Source organism: Mauremys mutica, chromosome 2 (assembly GCF_020497125.1).
Source record: "Mauremys mutica isolate MM-2020 ecotype Southern chromosome 2, ASM2049712v1, whole genome shotgun sequence".
Taxonomy (NCBI): domain Eukaryota; kingdom Metazoa; phylum Chordata; order Testudines; family Geoemydidae; genus Mauremys; species Mauremys mutica.
In genome coordinates, this window is record NC_059073.1 from 73,670,544 (window position 1) to 73,692,696 (window position 22,153).

The 22,153-nt window shown below is 41.9% G+C and overlaps 1 protein-coding gene across 1 annotated transcript in view; it reads left to right on the plus strand.

Moving 5' to 3' along the window:
* The window catches only part of PXDNL (peroxidasin like), a 282,705-nt gene that overhangs the window by 250,664 nt on the left and 9,888 nt on the right, over positions 1 to 22,153 (plus strand). The window contains exons 20-21 of the mRNA XM_045004068.1: positions 5,680 to 5,800; positions 11,253 to 11,391. Coding sequence (XP_044860003.1) covers positions 5,680 to 5,800; positions 11,253 to 11,391 — 260 coding nt within the window. The remainder of the gene's footprint in view (positions 1 to 5,679; positions 5,801 to 11,252; positions 11,392 to 22,153) is intronic.

Below are 22,153 nucleotides of genomic sequence, written 5' to 3' on the forward strand. Positions count from 1 at the left end.
CAAAGAAAATGTCTTCCTATCAAGAAAGGTCAAGATGCCAGAAAACCAAATCCTGAAACATCAGAGCTCTTGATTTAAAGATGAAACATATTATCAGCACTTAACAAGTAACAATAACTGATTATATAGAATCAGTTGAAAAAAACCATAAAGATTAACTGAAACCTCATCAGAAAATAAATTATTATGTATGGCTGGAGGGTTTTTTTAGATATTGGTTTCTTCTTCCAGTCCATCATATATCAACAAAATCTATACTTTAATTGTAACTTTCATACCCTTTCAGTACAGGAAGAGGGTTCATAATTCAGTAAGAAAAAAAATGAGTTCTGTTTCAGAGTCACCAAATACATACATTTCCTGACTCGGCACTTGCTATCCAAATAAAACAAGAATGCTTTGAGACGTCAGTAGCCTGATTTTTTTAAATGATCTTTGAATGATCAATATTATAGGCAAAAAGAACTGGGGGTGGGGGGTTAAATAATGTCATTTAGATGTTTAACTACCTAATTACGTCTCAAATCTGGCAGTTAGAAGTCTAGTTAATATAAATTGCACCCACGGTGATTTGTGCTTGCAAAATGGTTGAGGCTCCTGTCAGACCAGGACTCAATGGCTAACTTCACACAATTTTGTACAATTATTACTATTATTACAGTAGCATATAAGAGCCCCAAGGGAGGATCAGGACCTAGTCCTATCGTGCTAGGTGCTGTTGTATTAATTTAGAAGGAATAAATGTGCCAAAAGTGTTGATATAACCCAGTCACTGTCCTACATTAAAAAGTGTTAAACTAGGTTTGGTTTTTGTTATGGAGACCTCAGCCTGCTATGGCAAAAACATGAATATCTCCTGTCATGGTACTTAATGAACCTGGCAGAGCAGATAATCTAGCCTTGGGTACATTGCTGGAGCAAAGGAGGCAATTGCTGTTGCAACAAGCTGATAGAGCGGCTAGATTGGACAGGAATAAATTGTGACTGGTGTGAAAGGTGAAGACGAGAAATTACAGTTGATCCACTGCAGAAGGGTATGTCAGCAGAGTGATAGAAAGATTTGGTCAAAGTTCTGAAAATGAGATTAGCAGCAGCATTGTGAATGAATTTATGGAGAAATTTACAGCAGGTTGGAATCTTCAGTGCCAGACAGGATGTATGACAAGGAGGCCCTGCACGAAAGATTTGGTGGTTTAGGGAAAGGACCACATAAGTAATGTTACCCAGATTACATGCCTGGGTGGCTGGTTGTGATGCCACAGTGATATTGATGGTGAGGGGAGAAAGAAGGTGATTCTAGGGGGGAAATCAAAACCTCAGCTTTGGCCATGTTGAGTTTAAGTGGGCTATTAAACAAGAGAGACTACGATTTTAATTGTCAGATGAGACATGTGTAGAAAGGAGAGGTATATTTGAGAGTCATTAGCGTAAACATAATTGTAGCCATTCAAACAGATAAAATTATCTGATTCTCCAAAGATAAGGTCGAGAGGAGGGTGAATTTACATCTATACAGCCAGCTAAATTCAGAGTCCCTTTTGAGGGCGCCACATCTATTTTCTCGGATTTTGACTCCATGAAAACATTTTTGGATATGACATTTGGCCCTTTACAGGAATATCTTCATGAAACAAAAATCTTCATATGAAGTTCCTGTGACTCTAAGAACCTGTTAATGCCAACTGATTAAGGGTTCGCTGTTCTGTAACAGCAACTGCTATCAGGCCTGAAAAATTCATTACGCCTGACATGCTGCTTTCATAGGATTTATTCAGAAAGGGTTGTGTGAAATGTCTAATAATAAAAAGCATATGCCATACTGAGCCCTCACAATTGCTGTGAGATGTATTTACTGATCATATTTAAGGAATTACGTATATGAATTGAAAATATGTCTGCGTCCCAGTCTGTGAGGCTGGGTTGTCAAACATGTTTTGCCAGACAAAGAGATGTAGATTCACCTGTCTGCCTAGGTTAATATGTAAATTAAGCATATAAGCCAACACAATGGAAGCCTGTTTTGTATATAGAGTCAACAAGAGACAAGTCACTGGAGCCTAAACCACAGGTGGTCAACCTGACTCTGGGGGCAAAACAATGAGTTCTGGGAAAGGAGACTTTGTGAGAACAAAAAAGACAGCACTTCTTGTGTTCATGAGAGTTAGATCCCAGTCTAGTTGGCTGGTGACTCTGGGAGACTGCTTTAGGTGAGAAATTACTTTGGACAAGGATTTTAGCCTATTAATGCTTAAGTTTAGACTCTAAGAAGTGTGTTATGCGTTTTGTTTCATATGTAACCACTTCTGTTTCCATTATCCTTACTCAGTAACTTTTAAATCTTAATCTTTGATTAGATATCAGTGTCTCACTAGAAATATATTTCAATGTTATAAAGACCTGATCCTGCGAAGTACCAATCAAGCTATGTCAATACTGCTCCCTTGGGGACAGCTAACCTGGTAATTTCTCAGGGTGTCCAGTGGTTAAGGGCTGGGCATCTCAGGGGAACGCTTCAAGGGGCAGACAGATGTTGGTGTGTATCTCTTACTAGCCTAGACAGACAAGGTGGATGAGGTAATATTATTTTATTGAACCAACTTCTGTTGGTGAGAGAGAGAAGCTTTTCAGCTACACAGAGCTCTTCCTTACAGAGAGGAAGGTCTGCAGAGATCTGGAAGACAGTGCTCGTGTTGGTTTCAGGGAGCTAAACTGCGGCAGGCACAAACAAAGCTGTTTCATGCTAAAGGCAGTTAGTGGTGAGGTGTCTCTCACCTCTGGGGAGCGTCACAGTCCTTATTCAAAATTCTTTTCTCCTTGGTTTTCAAGGCTTTCCATTATATGTTTTATCCTTTTGTTTTCTAAACCATGCCTTCATCTTTTATTTTAAATTTATAATATATATTTTGATTGGCTCTTTGATTAAAACATGAAAAACAATGTGTTGTGACCTCAGAATAGCATGAGCTGAATTCTGCAGTTAAAGGCTTTAGTTCTGTTTGTAGTTTTATTTTTTTAAAGGAAGAATTATGGGTAATTATGTATTCATTGCCAAAAAAGCAATGTTCTTAGCAAAACCAACATTGATAGCCAAGGATCTTCTACTGTCGTTGTAGACAAAAGCATACATATGCAGTTGCCATTTCTGTCTTGAGAGATAAATTATGAGCATAATTACTGACACTTGTCGATTTAAAGCAAAGCAAAATATTTTCATACAAGAAAAAGAGGCGTAATGGAATATTTTAAAAAATCTGTTCTCAAAATGTTGGCTGCTTGTGAGAATAATTCCACATTGCTTTATCAAAGCTGATACCCCAAAACGCAGTGTCATGCAGTAAAATCTACATAAATCTCATGAAAATAAGTGGATATAAAAATAACAGAGGAACCTCAAAAGTTAATCTTTTTCTTGTAGGGCTGAATAGTTTATTAGATGGCTAGGGTTGGGCATGGTGAACACAACTCACTTTGCATTGTAAGTATTGTGTATGCAAGGATGATACCAGTTTCACTAGATCAGATGACAGCAGGTGAAGGACTTTTGTTATAGTTATTATTTCTTCAAGTGTAGTCAGCAAGAAAGGGTTAGCAGCACAAGGAAATATGCTACAGTAAATCCCCTGCTACAGTGCCTACAGTCTGGGGAAAGACTTCAGAATATAGGATCTTCTGAGTTGACACTTCAATGAGGTGATGACTGTTGCAATTCATAGATTCTTACACTGGTATTATAGGCCAAATTTTCAATGAGATTTCTAAAATTGCACCTGCACATCTTGTGCTCATACATGTTTTTTTTCCCTTCGAGCATTGGTCATCTAATATTTCTGTTTGCACACTTTTTTTTTTTTAAAGTGTGCAATAGTTATACCAGCAAAATAACAGTCACAATTTTAGAGGTCCATTTGAAAAGTTTAGCCTTTGTCTGCCAGCTCCTCAATGTTAAGGTTTGGTTTGTCAGCTAACTCAAACAGAGCTGATCCAGATAATCTTGGGCTTCTTACAAATCATTTGCTCCTTATGGGCCTGTATTTTGCAGGCTAGAATAAGATCCCAAGTTACCCATCAATCAGTAGCTTCAAACACACGCACATATTCCATTTCTATTATACACACAGTGTGTAATTATTAGTGAGAAAAAAATCACAAAAATCAATGAGATAATTAAATGTACAAACTGAGCAATCTGAATAATCAAATTAGTTGATATTGATTTTAGCCTCTGTAATGTTGCCACCTGAAAAATGTAGGCGATTAGCACCTTTCTATGGAATGTTCTTCTTTTCTGTGGTGTGGTTTTAGGGCTGGTCTACACTGAAAACTGACGTCAGCATACGTCTCTCGGAGGTATGAAACATCCACATGCCTGAGAGATGTAGCTATGCCAACCTTGCCCCTGGTATAAACAGTGCTAGGACGATGGATGAATTCAAGATACAAGAATTCTTCCATAAACTTAGCTACCACCCCTTGGGGAGGTAGATGAACCACAGCCATGGGAGAATCCCTCTCAATGCTGTAGTGAGTGTCTACGCTGAAGTGCTAGCTGCAGCTGTGTCTCTGTAGTGGTTTAAGTGTAGACATTGCCTTTGATAATGTTATAGCATACATGCACGAGTACAAGATCACTGTATATACTGTACATTAAGTAAATCAAGGCTGGATGTTTTTCCAAAACTATGCACTAGGAATTATTTTGGGGACATTCTACGGCCCATGCTATATTGGAGGTCAGACTAGATGAGCACAGTGGTCCCTTCTGGTCTTGCAATCTCTGATCTGTTAGCTATCTTATTAATAAATATAGATAGTATTTTAATCAAAATCTTACTAACATCCATATTAGAGACAATAATGTTTAAATTAGGGCACCAGAGCCAAACTTCCTTTATAAAAGGTGGAAGCCCCTTAAATAACATAAGAAACATCCAATATGTGGTACTGCATTCTAAGAGTGCTAAAAAAGAGAGCTACATTCTAATTATAGATGCACAAAAGGCTTTCATCTTGCTAAACACACCAAGAAAACACTCAGCTTCCCCAAAAGAATTACTATGAATGGTGTGTGTGTGTGTAACATGCACCATGTTCACGTTGATTAAATAATTTTGAAAGAGAGAGAGAAATGTGAATGATGCAATAATATGCTATATGTTGCTTAACATTGTTAATTCTGTAGTAAGATGCATAATTTTACAAGTCAAAACAATGTAATTGTAATGTCTTCTTATGAAAAAGAAAACCCAATAAATAAAAGCCTCCCACTCCAAAAAAAATAAAACAAAACAAAACAAAAAAAACTGTATGTTGCATATAGCAATAGCATATCTTGATACGAGTAGTCTTTAAGATTGAACTTTGGAATAGGTTTTCCCATCTGTTTTTTCCACTGTTGAAGATTAAAAGTACAATAAAAGTAGATGCATAAAATACAAATGTGTCTGGCCCTTATTCAGCACAGTGCTTAAACTTATGTTTAATTTTAGGCACAGGTTTAAAACCCATTGATTTCAATGGAACTTAAGCACATGCTTTAAGTTAAGCATGTGCTTAAGTGTTTTGCTGGATTGAAGCTTATGTAAGTCACACAAAAGCAACTTGATACTACAACTTTTGTGCATTTTTTCTGTGAAAATCTTATTTCAGAAATAATACTAGTATGAATTATTGTGTTCACAGACTGTAGGACAAGGGGACAGTTTGGGGCTCTGTCACACCACTTTAGGAGCAAACGGTCTGCTGAATACAGTTATCCCAAAGAGAAGCATAAAAGGGGTGAGGAGACCAGTACAAGAAGCAGGTATGTGTTTATGAACTAGCCACCTTCGGGATGAGCATGAAAAGTATGTACATGAAAGATTTTGGTTACTACTTAGTCTTCAAAGGCTCTTTGTTTATTAATCTTTTATATGCAGAAATTGTGTGTGAGAAAGAGATCTTTTGAATGTTTTAGTTTTCTTTATACCTGAATACAATGTGTCTGTCATTTTCCACTTAGGTGAATTATGATGTAACTTAGATGCTGATATTCCAAACTAATGCTGTTGCTGGCTTTTGATTATTACTATCATTATTAAGACATTTTTACATTTAAAAATAGTCTAATTACTTTAGGTCAGGGATGGGCAAACTATGGCCCGCGGGCCGGATCCGGCCCTTCAGGGCTTTGGATCCGGCCCACGGGATTACCCCTGGTGGTGCTGCGGGCCCGGCGTTGCTCTCAGAAGCAGCCCCCGGGCCGGGAGGCAAAGGGCTCCATGTGCGCACGCAAAGCCCTCTGCCCCCCCCCCCACCCAGGGGCCACAGCACTTCCTGGAGTGGCGTGGGGACAGGGCAGGCATGCAGGGAGCCTGCCCTGGCCCTGGTGTGCGCCACTGCCACCCCGGAGCCACTTTAGGTAAGCGGCACCGGGCTGGAGCTCAAACCCCTCCTGCCCCCCAACTTCCTGCCCTAAGCCCTCTGCTTGTACCTCGCACCCCTCCTGCACCCAACTCCCTGCCCTGAGCCCCTTTCTGCACTCCTGTGCATTCCAACCACCTGCCCTGAGCTCCCTGCTGCACCCTGCACCCCGTGCACCCCAACTCCCTGCCCTGAGCCCCATCCTGCACTCCGCACCCCTCCTGTACCCCAACCCCCTTCCCTGAGCCCCCTCTTACACTCTGCACCCCTTCTCTGCCCCAATCCCTTGTCCTGAGCCCCTTCCTCCACATCCCGCACTCCACCCCCCCTGCCCCAGCCCTGCATACAATTTCCTCACCCAGATGTGGCCCTCGCCCCAAAAAGTTTGCCCACCCCTGCTTTAGGTGGTTCACAAAATTGATTTGAACATAGCAAAGGTTAGTTGATTTTAATCTGATTGTGTTAAAATTCCCTTTCATTCAGTTAGCCGCAAACAGTAAAATGTGGTGTTTATAAAGTATTGTTAGAAGCTAAGAAGTGACCTGGCTATTAAACTTATTTAATATCACACCATCTTTAAAGTGCTTTGGAAGCTACTGATGAAGTATAGGAGCTAGCTGTGGTGGTAGTGTTTTTGTATTATTTAGTGTGCATTAGGAGAGAACTTTCCTTGTGCTAGATAAAACTGGAAAGAAACATGCTTAAACCAGATTATTTTAAACTCTTGAGTGTAATTCATCATTCCTGCTAATGAAAAACAATATTAAAAGAAATATTTAGAAATTTGCTAACTCAAAGTCAAATCATATGGGAATCAGATAGTGAAATCTTTTACCAAAAATGTTACTTTGAAAGATGTTAGGGGTTTGCTGATTCGAAAGATAATGTTGAGTTTTTACCAAAGACAATGGCTATGAGTTTTCATTCATAGGCATGGGTGTTTTACTAGCTATTTTGTACTACACTGACATTTAAGGGCTACTGAACATTGTCACTGTGGAAATTTCAAACCTCAAGAGACTCATTCTGATTACTATAATACCCAATGGGAGATGCCAAGGAAAGGGGTGTTTTTGATATATTATGATTTTTTGTGGTTTGGGAAAATATATTTTCCTTGTTTTTATCTGTAGCTGATATAACACACTACCTTTTGTGAATTAATTCAGTATTGGTTTAGAGGAATTGTGATTACTTGCACTGAGATTGCCTTGTAGTGTTTGAAATGCTATTTTTTTCTTCCATACTTTTGTTTCTCAATGGGTGGAGTTTAATGATCAGGACAATAACTTATGCCTGACTGAATATAGAGAGATGGAGGCTGATGGTGAAATAAATTAATGTTTGGGTTTGCATTAATATAGGTAATGTTCATTTGTGGAGTTTAGTGTTTTGTAAATATATGGTTAAAATAAAGAAATAATACTGATTTTAAAATAGACACTTTGGGAATAATTTCAACATAAGCATAAGCAAAATGTAAATATTCAGGATACTGGGACTGTCAGTCCTACTTTTGCAAAAAGTGTCAGTGGCTTTTTTATGACCATAAATGGTCAGAATCTCGGTTTTACATCTCTTCTAGAAGACAGCACCTCCTGCAGTTAAGTGTGCCTTCATCCTTTACTGCTACCACTCTCAGTTCTCTCTGTAAAGCTCTTCATCCTAAATTTCCTTCTTTGGGTCATCTCAATTCCCTCTTGTTGTTTGTATTTCACACTAGTTCAAATAATGTGACTGTCACCAGGTTCCAGTCCAAAGTTCCCTGTGTCTGGCCTGGCACCCTGCCTCAGTTTTCCTCTGAGGCTTCAAAAATAACTTATTTACAACCAGGGTCCATAAAATAATCCCCCTCTTGGGCTCTAATTTAGTAAACACTGCCTGGCTCCCCAAAAACCCTTTTGTCCCTTACCCCTTGATTTCAGGGGTTTCATGGCCCTCTTGCTTAAGGCTGTGAGCTTCAAATCCTGGCTTCCCCAGGCAGCAAACTCTCCTTTAAGTCCAGGATTTCACAGCCCTCCTTCTAGGGACTGTACTTTGGATTCATTTTTTCTCTCTCTCCCCTCAGTAGCTTCTTTTAGCAGCTATTTACCAGCAGCTTCCCCTTCATAAGGCCCAGGTGCCTTCTCTGAAGCCCAGGTGAGTAGCAGGTAATCAGTCACAGGAGCACTGGGCCCTGCTCCCTCTTAAAGGGGCCAGTCACCCTGTGACAGTGATATATAACATCTATCATTTCTGTCCTCAGAAGTCCCTGAGATCCCCTCTCAATTCCTTCATTTTTCAGAAAACACAGGCCACCAGCCAAATTGTATTCTCATTAGGGTTGCACTGCTGTAACTGGTAGCAGAATTTAATCCATAGACTTCTTAAATTTTTGTTTAAAAATAATTCAGTGAAACACCCAAAATTTTCAGTTCATTATAGTTTCCCTTCTTTTGCATGTTCTCCATTTCTAGACTTCTCTTTCATAAACTGTCTACAAGTTTTCTGAATATAGCCTCACCAGTCTCTCATACACTGGTAATTTTCTCCAATAGCTAAATTAATTCATTGCTTTTGTTTTTATACATCCTGGTATATTAGTTTATGCTTTCTCTCCTAAGCATGGACTTTTACCTATCCTTACTTCAGGAGTATTTTGCAATGTCTGTGATTCTTGAGGGTGCATCAGTTTCATGTTTCTTTCAATAGCCTCATTACAATACCAACAGTTTTTCTACATTGAATTGCTTAGGCAACCATCAGTAACTCTCCATTCTCCTAAGTTTGCCAAGTAATTTTGAATGCTATTGATGTTTTGTTAGAGTTCACTGTCCCCACTTTTCTGTTTGTCATTTTCAATAACTTCCACAGAGTTTTTTTTTTCATCGTGATGAATTTCAGGTCACTCCCATATTTTATAAAATTAACAGAATCAGTCTTACGACTGAATCCTGCTATTTATCTCCTTTCATATGATAGTATTTCCTCTCACACAGATCCTCTGTTTTAGATACCCAGTATGGAGTCACATAGCTCACACTCAGTATAAAAATATTCCATACCTTTTTAAGACAGCTATTGACTTTTGTCAAGTGCTTTTCTAGAATAGTTGCCTTATGTGTAACTGGAACTATAATGTAGTAGCCTATGAATATACAAAGCTAGACCCTTAGCTGGTATAAATCACCCTGCCTCCACTGAAGTCAACTGTTTCAAAGGAGCAACATTGATTTATGTCAGCTGAGGATCCTGCCTGTTGTTTGTAATGATTTTAGGGGCCTATGTCTAGCCCAAATTATATGTTGGATGAAAACTATTGGACTATTGCTCAAAGTGAATCAGCAGATGGACAGTTTTTGCTCATACAAATAAAACAAAAGAAGGATGGCACTTCATTTTACTGTGTGAAAAAACCACCACCCTGAGCAACGTAACTTATATTGACTTAAAGTGATGTCTACACCACACTATGTTGGTGGGAGATGCTCTCCCTTTGACATAGCTTCTGCCTCTCATTGAGATGGAGTAATTAAGTCGATGGGCAAGCGCTCTCCCATCAATCATAGAATCATAGACTATAAGGTCAGAAGGGACCATTATGATCATCTAGTCTGACCTCCTGCACAATGCACGCCACAGAATCTCACCCATCCACTCCTGTAACAAACTCCTAACCTATATCTGAGCCATTGAAGTACTCAAATCATGGTTTAAAGACTTCAAGGTGCAGAGAATCCTCCAGCAAGTGACCCAGACCCCATGCTACAGAGGAAGGCAAAAAAAACCCAGGGCCTCTGCCAATCTGCCCTGGGGGAAAATTCCTTCCCGACCCCAAATATGGCAATCAGCTAAGCCCTGAGCATATGGGCAAGACTCACCAGCCAGACACCCAGGAAAAAATTCTCTGTGGTAACTCAGATCCCACCCCATCTAACATCCCATCACAAGCCATTGGGCATATTTACCTCTAATAGTCAAAGATCAATTAATTGCCAAAATTAGACTATCCCATCAAACCACCCCCTCCATAAACTTATCAAGCTTAGTCTTGAAGCCAGATACGTCTTTTGCCTCCACTACTCCCCTTGGCAGACTGTTCCAGAACTTCACTCCTCTGATGGTTAGAAATCTTCTAATTTCAAGTCTAAACTTCCTGATGGCCAGTTTATATCCATTTGTTCTTGTTTCCACATTGGTACTGAGCTTAAATACTTCCTCTCCCTCCCTGGTATTTATCCCTCTGATGTATTTATAGAGCACAATCATATCTCCCCTCAGCCTTCTTTTGGTTAGGCTAAACAAGCCAAGCTCTTTGTAACGTGTCTTTACCAGAGTGCTAAATTGGCACCGCTACATCAATGGCAGCAGTGGCGATTTAGCATGGGAGTGAAGAGAAGCCCTAACTTAAACCATTTTTGTTGTTGTTCTCATTGTGTTCAGTAGGATTGGCTTACTTTACACTTGTCTTGCTTTAGAGGTGTGATTTTTTTGACAGCTATGCTTATTACTTTCTTAACATAGTTCTTGTCATGAATACATAATACAGATAGCACCTTTCCCACCTATGCATTGCATAATGTCTGACATTTCATTTGTCAAGGGGTTCTTGGTGTGGAGGGAGCTTTTCAGAAAAATACTTTTGAGGTCTGACTAACGTAGCAATGCATCTGTAATGTAACATGACGTTCATTTTATACTTCAAAAAAGTTTTCAACTCGTGAGATAAAATATCAAAAGCACAATGTCATTTCAGATTATTTTTTTCCAAAGTTCTGTTAATTTTCAGCATAAATCCTATAATTCCCATGTGAAACCTTTTCTTCAGATTGTTATTTTCCATTTTCTGGTGGTAAATTTAACTTGTATTTCAGACACCAGGGAGATTTGCACAGGCATAGAAAGGCAGCCAGTGCAACGCATCTAACTGACATAGTATCCAGTGGATTTGCTCAAGATTTCAGCCATTTTGCTGCCGAAGTTGACGAGACCATTGCAGCTCTAAAACAGCAGGTTTGTTTTGTCATTATCTCTTCTACATTAAACTTAGATGTATTTCAGGGTAACTAAAGTGAATGTGCCTTCAGCTAGTTTAATTAGACTTAGCTGGATCTTTCATGGTATGACAAATCATAATTATGACCAAGTACAAAATGTTTTGTTAAAGGAAATTGAGAGCTCCAAAGTTCAGATTCTCTGTGACAAATAGCTTAAAATTTATTTTACCTTTTTTTTTTTCTTTGAAAGTTTCTTACAGTAAAGGTTTTTACTACTTGATACAACCAATAGTATGTGAAAGATCAGAGATGATATTTCAGTGAGTGTTTTTAGAGCAGACAGGCTTACAGCATATCTTTATCACTCTTTCCTTTGTTTCTAATGGTTAGTTTTTGTTTAAATGTTTTTGAAATGTGGTTAAGTGAGACTGATGTCTAATCTGCTTTTTTTTTAAATTCGATAACTATGTTCAAGTTTTTATGAGATACTGTTTTTCCAGAAGTAATCATGAATACATGTACCTGAAATTGAGTAGTAATATACAATCTGCATTTCAAGGCAGCTTCATTTGAAAAGCTTTCATTTTTGGGCCATTGAAGATGGCTTTACATTTATAGTATTCTGACTTCGGCGGGAAGCGGCGCGGGCGAGGGATGTGCTGTCCGCGGCTTCCCGCCACCACCATTGGCCTGGGACAGTGAACCGCGGCCAGTGGGGGCCACGGTCCGCCGAACTGCCAATGTGGCAGGTAAACAAACTGGCCCAGCCTGCCAGGGTGCTTACCCTGGCGAGCCGCATGCCAAAGGTTGCTGACCCCTGTTCTAGCACACGAAAGATTATGCCCAAATAAATTTGTTAGTCTCTAAGGTACGACAAGGACTCCTCATTGTTTTTACTGATACAGACTAACATGGCTACCACTCTGAAACCTGAAATACCAAACTCATTCAAAACTGTCCTACGGAGAATTGATAACCAGAATCCACCTTTTGCTGAAAGGCAGGGGGAGGAGAATTAAAATGGAACTATGTACTGTGAGTATGTTTAGAGAAAATATGACAGCACACCAAGAAATTTCCATTCTTCTACAGATGCCATCTTTCTCCTCCCAAGTTATATCATAATATGCACCCAGATTTTGTTAAATGGAATAGATTTGCTGTTTCCCTGCATAGTTTTCAGTCAGCCTCCAAATCTGGCTGTCATTGCACAGTTATTTATGAAATCTTCTTTACAATTGCTTTCAAAAAGAGGCCAAAAGGATATAGAATGGGCTTAATCTGCAAGAAGGGAGATTTAAGTTAGATATTAGGAAAAATTTTGTATTGGTAAGGATAGTTAAGTTCTGGAATAGGATTCCAAAGGAGGTTCATAGAGTTCCCATGATTGGAAGCTTTTAAAAACAAGTTGGACAAATACCAATCAATTAGGTTTACTTTGTCCTGCCACAGTGCAGGGAGCTGGACTTGATGATTACTCAAGGTCCCTTCTGGCCCTACATTTCTATGATTCTATGATAGCACTGTATCAGTGTTTGGTAGTAGGTCTATAGGTGAAAAAGCAATATTTCTCTCCAAAATCTATATTTTAGCCATTGAGGGCCTTATCACTGAAGTCAGTGGAAGTCTTTTAATTGATTTCAATGCGCTTTAGATCAGGAAATTTGTTGGTAGCTATGTAGGGTACATTTCCATCAGCTTTTTCTTTCTCCATCAACTTCAATGGTGGAGAATCATGTCTGCTTTTCAAATAATGGCAACTTGTTTTACCATTCCTTCCCTTGTTACAAAGGTCACTGTCAATATCCAAGCTAATCTCTCTGCATCTGTATAGCATTTATTGCCATGACACTTAAGATCTGTACTTAGATTTAAAAACAACGGTGAAGCTACCAGCAGTTAGCCAGTACCTATGTTTAGAATGATGTGATAGAATATGATTCTGATAAAAAGATATAAAGAAACATATTAGACACTTCAGAAATTTTGAAAAGGAACAGTTCTGGAGACTTTTGATTCTTTATACTGCTTACTCCAATATGATCAGAACTAATGCTAGCAAAGTGCTAAATATCTGAAGAACAAGGGCTTTCTTTTTTATCTTTTTACAATACAAGGAGGAAATTGAAATCAGCTTTCACTTTGGAGAAGATGCTGCCTCTCCATTATAACCTCACACAGTAACAGAGTTGCCTTTTTTTTTTAAATGGGAAAAACGGATTCCATCATGCACAATCATAAGTATCGTAGCTCATCAACATAGTTTGAACTGTGGACCTTCAGATTCCCAGTACAGACCTGTAGTACCTGCGCTAACAGACTAACTGGTATCCTTTATGGAAGCCAGCCACTATGTTGTGTGGTAATCACAGACTTTGCCAGTGGGTTACACAACTATTTGCTAGATTGCAGTAGAATGTTGGAGCTCAAGAATCATGGAGTTTATTCCTACCTTTGGGAATTTGGTGTACACTGATTAAAGCAGAGAGTACATGACAGCCAAGCATATTGAGTTGGTATTCTGAGAGTCACTGTGGCTGAATGTATAAGATTTGGATCTGCCATCTGATTGTTAGAGACCTGGTTCTAGTTGGTACTGTGGCTTTGGGCAACCTCTTAGTCATGTTATTGTAAGGTGGGGAAATGACCCTTGATTCCTTTCCAGGGTAGGCCATTGCTTAGACCTCCATGACACTATCTCACTTCTCATGTGTGGTAGTGGGAGGTAGCCACCTTTGTCATGTAGTCCCACTCTCTCTCTCTCCCTCCGTCCAAGGACCCAATGGAGGGCACTCTGCAGGGCTGTAGTCTATGGAAGGGGAGGGGCTAGGAGAGTAGCTCCACATTGTTTGGAGATATAGCCAGGGAGAATTGCACATCATTCTCCCCAGGAGTCCCACATACAGTTGCAGAATGTCTGCAGGTTGAGGAGGGGCTCCATGAGTCATTCCACTGAGGGGCCTGCTTCCCCAATCAAAGGAAGAAAGTGACGTAATTTCCTCTCTCATCACCATCTTCTGTTCATTTTTACCAAAGGAAGGGCAATTTGACAAAGAGTGAAGGGTATGAACATGGCCACATTCAAGATTTAGGAAACGTGTTCACAAATACATTTTCCAACTAGCTGCATGTTAATTATTGCTGATTCTTTGTGTTAAGTGTGGCTCCTTACTGCACCCTGACTACAAGAGAGATGGAAGCATCCCCCTGCAGAGGAAGTTTCTGAGACAGATAGGTAGCTCCTGAGGGAAGGGAAGGAGCCCTGCCCCCAGTTCAGTACGTGCCTAACTTTGAACACATAAGTCATGTCAGTGGGACAACTGCATGCTTAAAAATGTAGGCCTGAGCTTAAGGTTTAATGGGAAACCATGCTGAATTGGAGCCCTGTGAGCATTCAAGCCTGGGGGAAGGCCAGAATTAATTTTCTGTTAATAAAACATGTCTCATGAGAGGTGGCTTTTTCACTGTACTATATATGTGGATCTTTTGTTCAGACCTGTGGTGGTGGAATTCCACCAGCCTGTCTTACACTCATGTTTTTATAGATTTTGAAACAACTGAAACTCAAATATTAAGTTAACTGCAAATATCTGGAGTTCCCTGTCTCCAGGGGTTTTACAGTTATTTGAAATATGACATAGACAGATTTGCAAATTTGTTTTCCTTTTGTAGAAAGACATTATTTATTTTTAACAGGAATATGTTAGATAATAGATAAACCTCTGTTGAAGGAAAAGAGAAAATTAAATAGTATTTCATCATTAAAGAAACACATTGATACATAGTTTAATGAGATCTTCAGCAAACAAAAACAGATGAGGGGGGATTACAGTTTAAATTGATTGAGAGTGTTCATATGAAAACTTCATCTTCTCATTTGTCTCTTCTTTTCCAGCTTTTCCCTTTTATACAACAAATTTGTTTTCTCAGTAGGGCATCCTCTCAAGGGCTAAGACAACAGTGTTGCAAATAAAAATATGATATAGAAAAGAATAACAGGGTGATGTGGTTCAGAATCAGCTGGATGATAGGGTTCAATGAAATTTAGAACATGATATTTAAGAAGAAAAAATTCAGATGCACACTGTAGAAAATGGATGGCAAAGGAATGGTCTTTTGCCACAAAGAGAGAAAATGCTGTTTTCATGCCTTGAGTGAAAATATGCATGTATTATATAGCTAGAGCCTTAATATCAACTGGATATGTAGATATCCATCTGGGAGCAAATGTAACCCACACGCCTTCTGAGTGTGGTGTTCCGTCCCCTCTAGTATCACCACTTAGAGATTAATGAGTCTGCTACAGCCTTAGCTAACAGCCATGTGGCTTTTAGCTCATGCAGTAGAGGCTCATGCACTAAGCTTCAGGGGTCCCAGGTCCGATCCCGCACGAAAATGACCAGGGTCTGTCAGTGTTGCAAGTGGGGGCTCATCCGGGATTTCAACTGGGAAGTCTCTGAAGCTTGGGACTTGCTTTCTCAGCTAAGGGAAGTATGTAACCCACACATCTCTTGGGTGTGGTGCTCTAGTGGCACCGAGACCACTTAGAGATTAATGAGTCTGCTACAGCCTTAGCTAATAGCCATGTATCTGAAGTATTAAGCGTCAGAGGCCCTAGGTTCGATTCCACCCACTGATGACCAGGATCTGTCGGTGTTACACAAATACACATGCTCATTCAAAAAGAGGATTTAGTGTCAAACATAGGTACAAATTGCATTACCGTATGATGACTGTTGATAGTGAACTATTTCTAATTGTAGGGGACAGGGCCGGCTCTAGACCCCAACGCGCAATTGCTAGAGCCGCCCCTGGTAGGGGAAACCCTGGTCCCTGCTGTAAAGGCCAAATAAACAAGTTTGGCTCAGGCATACTACATGGGAGCTAGAGGGATGAAATCTTCCCAGCTCAGATGCACAAACACCTATGAGGACAGGCTGCAATTGCTTCTCCAGTTGGCTTACAGCCCCCACCCTACCACATGGTTTGTCTGCCATTGGATCTGTGCAAGAGGTTTACTCACTGATCATGCCCCTTTCACTGTTCACACCCACCCACAAAACCCCCTGTGTGTATATGCTGCAAGAGAGAGCTCTGATCCTATCATGATGGATGTGTATAATTACCTAGAGAGAAAACATTACAGCTCTGACCTCTCTTCTTCGCAACCATCTGTACATGAGCGCAGCAAAAGATCTCCTATTGTCTATTCCTGACCTCTCAATACGTGAGAGGATTTTACCCCTGAAGAATGCAGCTACTGAAGAGCTGGGTCATGCAATGTATGAAAATGGAGTAAATCTGCAGTCCATAAACTCCTATTGACCAATGAACAATATTTTACCAATTGTAGAATAATAAAACTTAGTGCTCACATAGCATTATTCATCAGGAGATTTCAAACTGCTTTACAAAGGCAGGTAAAGGATAATTATACCTGTTTTACAAATGAGAAAACTGAAGCTCAGAGGTAAAGTGAACTGGCCCAGGTCACACAGTAAATCAGTGGCAGAACCCAGTTCTTTTATTCCCATCTTAGGGTACGTTTATACTTACCGCGCGGGTCGACGCGGCGAGTTCGACTTCTCGGAGTTCGAACTATCGCGTCTGATCTAGACGCGATAGTTCGAACTCCGGAAGCGCCGCGGTCGACTCCGGTACTCCACCGCGGCAGGAGGAGTTGGCGGAGTCGACCTTGGAGCCGCGGAGTTCGCTTCCGCGGCGTCTGGACGGGTAAGTCATTCGAACTAGGGTAGTTCGAATTCAGCTACGTTATTCACGTAGCTGAATTCGCGTACCCTAGTTCGACCCCGGGGCTGTGTGTAGACCAGGGCTCAGTGTCTTATTCACTGGACCATACTGCCTGTCTATTTATATATTACTATGAGCTATGATTTAAAGTAGTAGATTCCTGAAGTATATGGAGACCCAAAACAGATTAGAATGGGAAAAAGGAGATAATTAATTCTCGTACAGGTTCATACTGGCAACTCATTGGCCTCCATCTTGGAAAAACAGCCTTACATCTTTCCCCTCACTCAACACGCTGAAGCATGTTCAGTACAGTCTTAGGGCTTCTAACAGCAAATAGCTATTATCACATTGGCAACCAGTTGGCAATAAGCATAACAAAAATACCTACAACATTACTCTCCACCCCTTTTAAAATATTAGTAATAATAAACTAAAAACATTAACATTGTACCAACAAAACAAAACATCCTAATTAAGAAGTTGGGGTAGCCTACCCTAATCGTCCGGCAATTACAAGGGCTTATTTTGCTCTCTAGAATAATTGCCTTACTGCTACAAGTCCACACTGTCTCCAGATTTAGGAGATCTCCTGGAATGGTACAGTGGAAACAACTTTGGTCCTTTGGTCCTTGGTGCAGAAGGGCTTTCTGATAATATAACTGTCTCCGGAGGCTTATCTTCCAAGTCTGCTGTAGTGGTTGATACAGTGTCCTCAGCAATCTCACTATATCTGGTTGTAGCAGTTGGGTAGTCTAATGAGTCCTTAACACCTGATACCTCAACATCCTCATGAGAATTCTCTACAGGTAACTTGTGCTACAATACAATTTGATAACCAGTGAGGGACACTGGGAAAATTTAAGAACACGTACTGCATTACCTACACCTAATGTTCTTTCTGATGCTCATACATCATAATATAACTTGTGTGCTGCCTGCTTTTCCTCCACCTTAGCAACATATTCAGAATATAGTGAGTCCAGATGTGTTTTTAGTTTTCTTCCCATTAAGAGTTATGTAGGCGGCTTTCCTGTTGTGGTTTATGGTGTCATGTGATACTGGAAAAGAAGCCTGGCCAGCTTGTTTTCCATGCTTCCATGTGTCATCGTCTTCATTCCCTCTTTTATGATTTGCTTCTGATATTCCTGAAATACAGCACCAGCGAACTGGGTACTACTGTCTAAGGCAATCCAACAATAGAAAAAGTATGTCAACGGTTATCAGTTGTAGCCTTGTGTAGAAGAGAGCATTATACCTTCCTCAATCCATTTTGAAGACATGTCAATTACTTAAAAAAATTCCCCCATAAATGGACCAGCATAGTCTACATGAAGTCTCACCCAGGGTTGTTAAGGCCATTCCCCTGGGTACAAAGGAACTTTCAGTAGAGCATGGTGGCTGGATTGGCAAGCTACACGCTGTCACATAATAGTCTTGCATTTCTGAAGCATTCCCGGACACCACACACAACTTTGTGAGAGCCCTTTCATACATACAATGCCAGGATGTGCTGCATGTACCAACTTTAGCACCACTGGTCTATTTATTGGATGTAGGATCACCTGGTTCTGTAATAATAAGCACCCATCCTGGACACTTAAAGACTGCTTTTGGGAACAATAAGGTGGGAGCTCTGTGCTTACCCTTTCTGGCCAGCCATTTGTAACCATTCTCTGCACTCGAGACAATAATGGGACTATTTCTCTCTCTCTCTCTCTCTCTCTCTCTTTTTATTGATGCTGTACTGACTAGAGAAGTGGACAGTAGTCCAATAAGGAGGATGGTTTCTCTAGGCTGCAATACTTTTGATGGGCTATTTGGTAAAGAAAGTCTACTCAGGGTATGTCTACACTACAAGACTATTTCGAATCAACTTAAGTCGAATTTGTGGAATCGACCTTATGAAGTCGAATTTGTGTATCCACACTAAATACACTAATTCGACTGTCTGAGTCCACAGTAACGGGGCCAGCGTCGAATTTGGAAGCGGTGCACTGTGGGAAGCTATCCCACAGTTCCTGCACTCCCTGCTGCCCATTGGAATTCTGGGATTTCCCCCCAATGCATGCTGGGGGAAAAATGTGTCGAGGGTGGTTTTGGGTAACTGTCATCATTGAACCATCAATCACGCCCTCCCTCCCTCCCCGAAAGCGCCTGCAGGCAATCTGTTCGTGCACTTTTCTGCTCAGTGACAGCGCGGGCGCCACAGCACTGTGAGCACGGAGCCCGCTGCAGTTATGGCCGTTGTCAACTCCTCGCACCTTATCGTCCACCTTTTCCACAGTCAGCTGCTGAGAAATCGGGCTACTTTTCAATGGTGCTGCGAGCACTGGTGGACCATGGGGGACGTTTTACCAACATCAACGTCGGGTGGCCGGACAAGGTTCATGACGCGCGTGTTTTCAGGAACTCTGGTCTGTTTAGACACCTGCAGGAAGGTAGTTCCTTCCCAGAACACAAAATAAGTCTTGGGGATGTGCAGATGCCTATAATGATCCTCGGGGACCCAGCCTACCCGCTAATGCCCTGGCTCGTGAAGCTCTGTGCAGGCGCCTTGCACAGCGACAAGGAACTCTTCAAGTACCAGCGAGCAGTGTGACCTGTGACTGTTCAGTTTTTACAGAGAAGCTGAACCTGCCCCTGTTTCTTTACCAAGTTACTGTTGACTAGCATCTGCAGTTACATACCCCGTCCACCCCGCTTCCCCCACTTCCAACACACGTTTAAAAATAAAACACATGTTCCACTGTGACTTTACAAAGGTTTCTTTATTGATGCCTTTGCGTTAAAGGGTTGAAACTGGGACGCAGACTGTGCTGGGTAGGGTGTGCGGTGATGTAAAGACCGCCTCTAAACTCGAGGAATGACAGGCTCCTGCTCCCAGAGCAGTCCGCAGTGCCGGACTGGTTGTTTCAACGGAGCCTGCCATCCCTCCTTTTTGGGACTCTGTGTGCGGGGGCTATGTGGCCTTGCGGCAGGGGAGGATGGATACAGATTCCTCTGCTGCGTGACTCTGTGGTCCAGGACAGGGACTGTTGCATGAGATCTGTAACCCCCCTCCCCCGCTACAAAGTCACATACCCCCCCCCCCCCCCACAGAACCTGCAAACCACCTCCCATACCGACCAGGGTGCCTACTTACTGCACTGTGTGTGTGACCTGCTGCTGATCCTGCCCCCGTCTCTGTACCCTGCTAAAGGTGACTGTCCTATGCAATACCCTACCCCCTTCCCCACCCACCCACCCCTTCAAACACAGCATTGTGTAAAAAAGCATGACGGAAACAGTAATTAACAGCAAAGTATTTTTAATAATTAACCAGACAGTCAGGGGATGAAACTGGGATTGGGGCCTGGGTGAGTCAGGAAGGGAAGGAATTCTCAAAAATTAGGGTATGAGAGCTTCTGGGTACTTGAGCACTCTGCTGGGGTGCAGTGACAGTTTTCACGGCCCCTGGCGCCACTCCTTCTCGTTACTTTGGGTGACGGGAGGTATGGGACTTTGTGGCGGGGGAGGGCGGTTGCAGATACACTGCGGGGGGGCTCTGTCCTCCTGGCTGCGGTCCTACAGAACATCCACAAGGCGCCGGAGCGTGTCCGTTTGCTCCCTCATTAGTCCAAGCAGCGTTTGAGTCGCCTGCTTGTCTTCCTCACGCCACCTCTCCTCCCGTTCGTTGTGTGAGCGCTGGTACAGAGAGAGGGTCTCCCTCCACTGGCTCTGCTGGTCCGCCTCGGCTCGGGAGCAGCCCATAACTTCAGCAATCATCTCGTCCCGTGTCTTTTTCTTTCACCGCCTAATCTTTGCCAGCGTCTGTGAGGGGGATGCTGTGGCAGGTCTGGAGACAGTCGAAGCTGTGTGATGGGAGAAAGGGAGTGAATTCCTTGCAAAGATACATTTTTGCGAACAATGAACACAGTCTAGTCTGTGTCTGTGAACAACACCATGCACAGCACCTATCTCATCCGCACTCCTGCAGCAGGCAATCCTGAAAGCATAAACTCTGCCCCTGTTCTACCCCATCGCAGTGTCCCCCGACCCTTGCACTTCTGGGTTGAGATCCCAGTGCCTGATGGTGCAAATTTCATTGTCGCGGGTGGTTCTGGGTAAATGTAGTCAGTCATTCCTTCCTCTGGGAAAGCAACGCCAGACAATCATTTCGAGCCCGTTTTCCCTGGATTGCCCTGGCATACGCCATAGCGTGGCAGCCATGGAGCATGTTTTGCCTTTTGTCACTGTCACCGTATGTGTACTAGATGCTGCGGACAGAGGCGATTCAGCAGCGCTACACAGCAGCATTCGTTTGCTTTTGCATGACAGTAGAGATAGTTATCAGCCATACTGTACCATCTACCATGCCATTGTAAATTGGCAAGGTGATGATGGTTACCAGTCGTATTGCATTATACCTTCTGCTGCTGTCATATGTGCCCCTGGCCGAGATCAGCCGGGGATGCAAAAGACAAAACTGGGAATGACTCCCCGAGTCAATCCCTCCTTTATGGTATCTAAAAATAGAATAATTCCTGCATAGAATATGGGGCTAGTGTAGTAGAGATCCAGTGTTTCAGAGAACCAGAGAGCACAGCCGCTCCGTGTCAGATTATTCAGGAATGATGAGCTGCATGGCATTCAAAGAGGGTGCTCCTGCAACAACCCCACCTGTTGCTTCCCTCCTCCCCCAGCCTTCCCGGGCTACCGTTGCAGTGTCCCCTGATTTGTGTGCTGAAGTAATACAGAATGCAGGAATAAGAAACAGTGACTTGTTACTGAAATGAAAAAAGGGGAAGGCAGCCTCCAGCTGCTATGATTGTCCAGACAGGACATTAAGCAGTGTGTGGGAGAGGAAAACAGCATCCTGCTGCTATGACAGTCCAGGCAGTACAGAATCTTTTCTTTACACATGAAGGGCGGGGGCTGATGGAGCTCAGCCCCCTGTTGCTATGATGAAGACGGTTAGCAGGCCGTCTACTTATGGGCTGATGATGAGGACGGGTACCAGTCGTATTGCACTACACCATCTACAG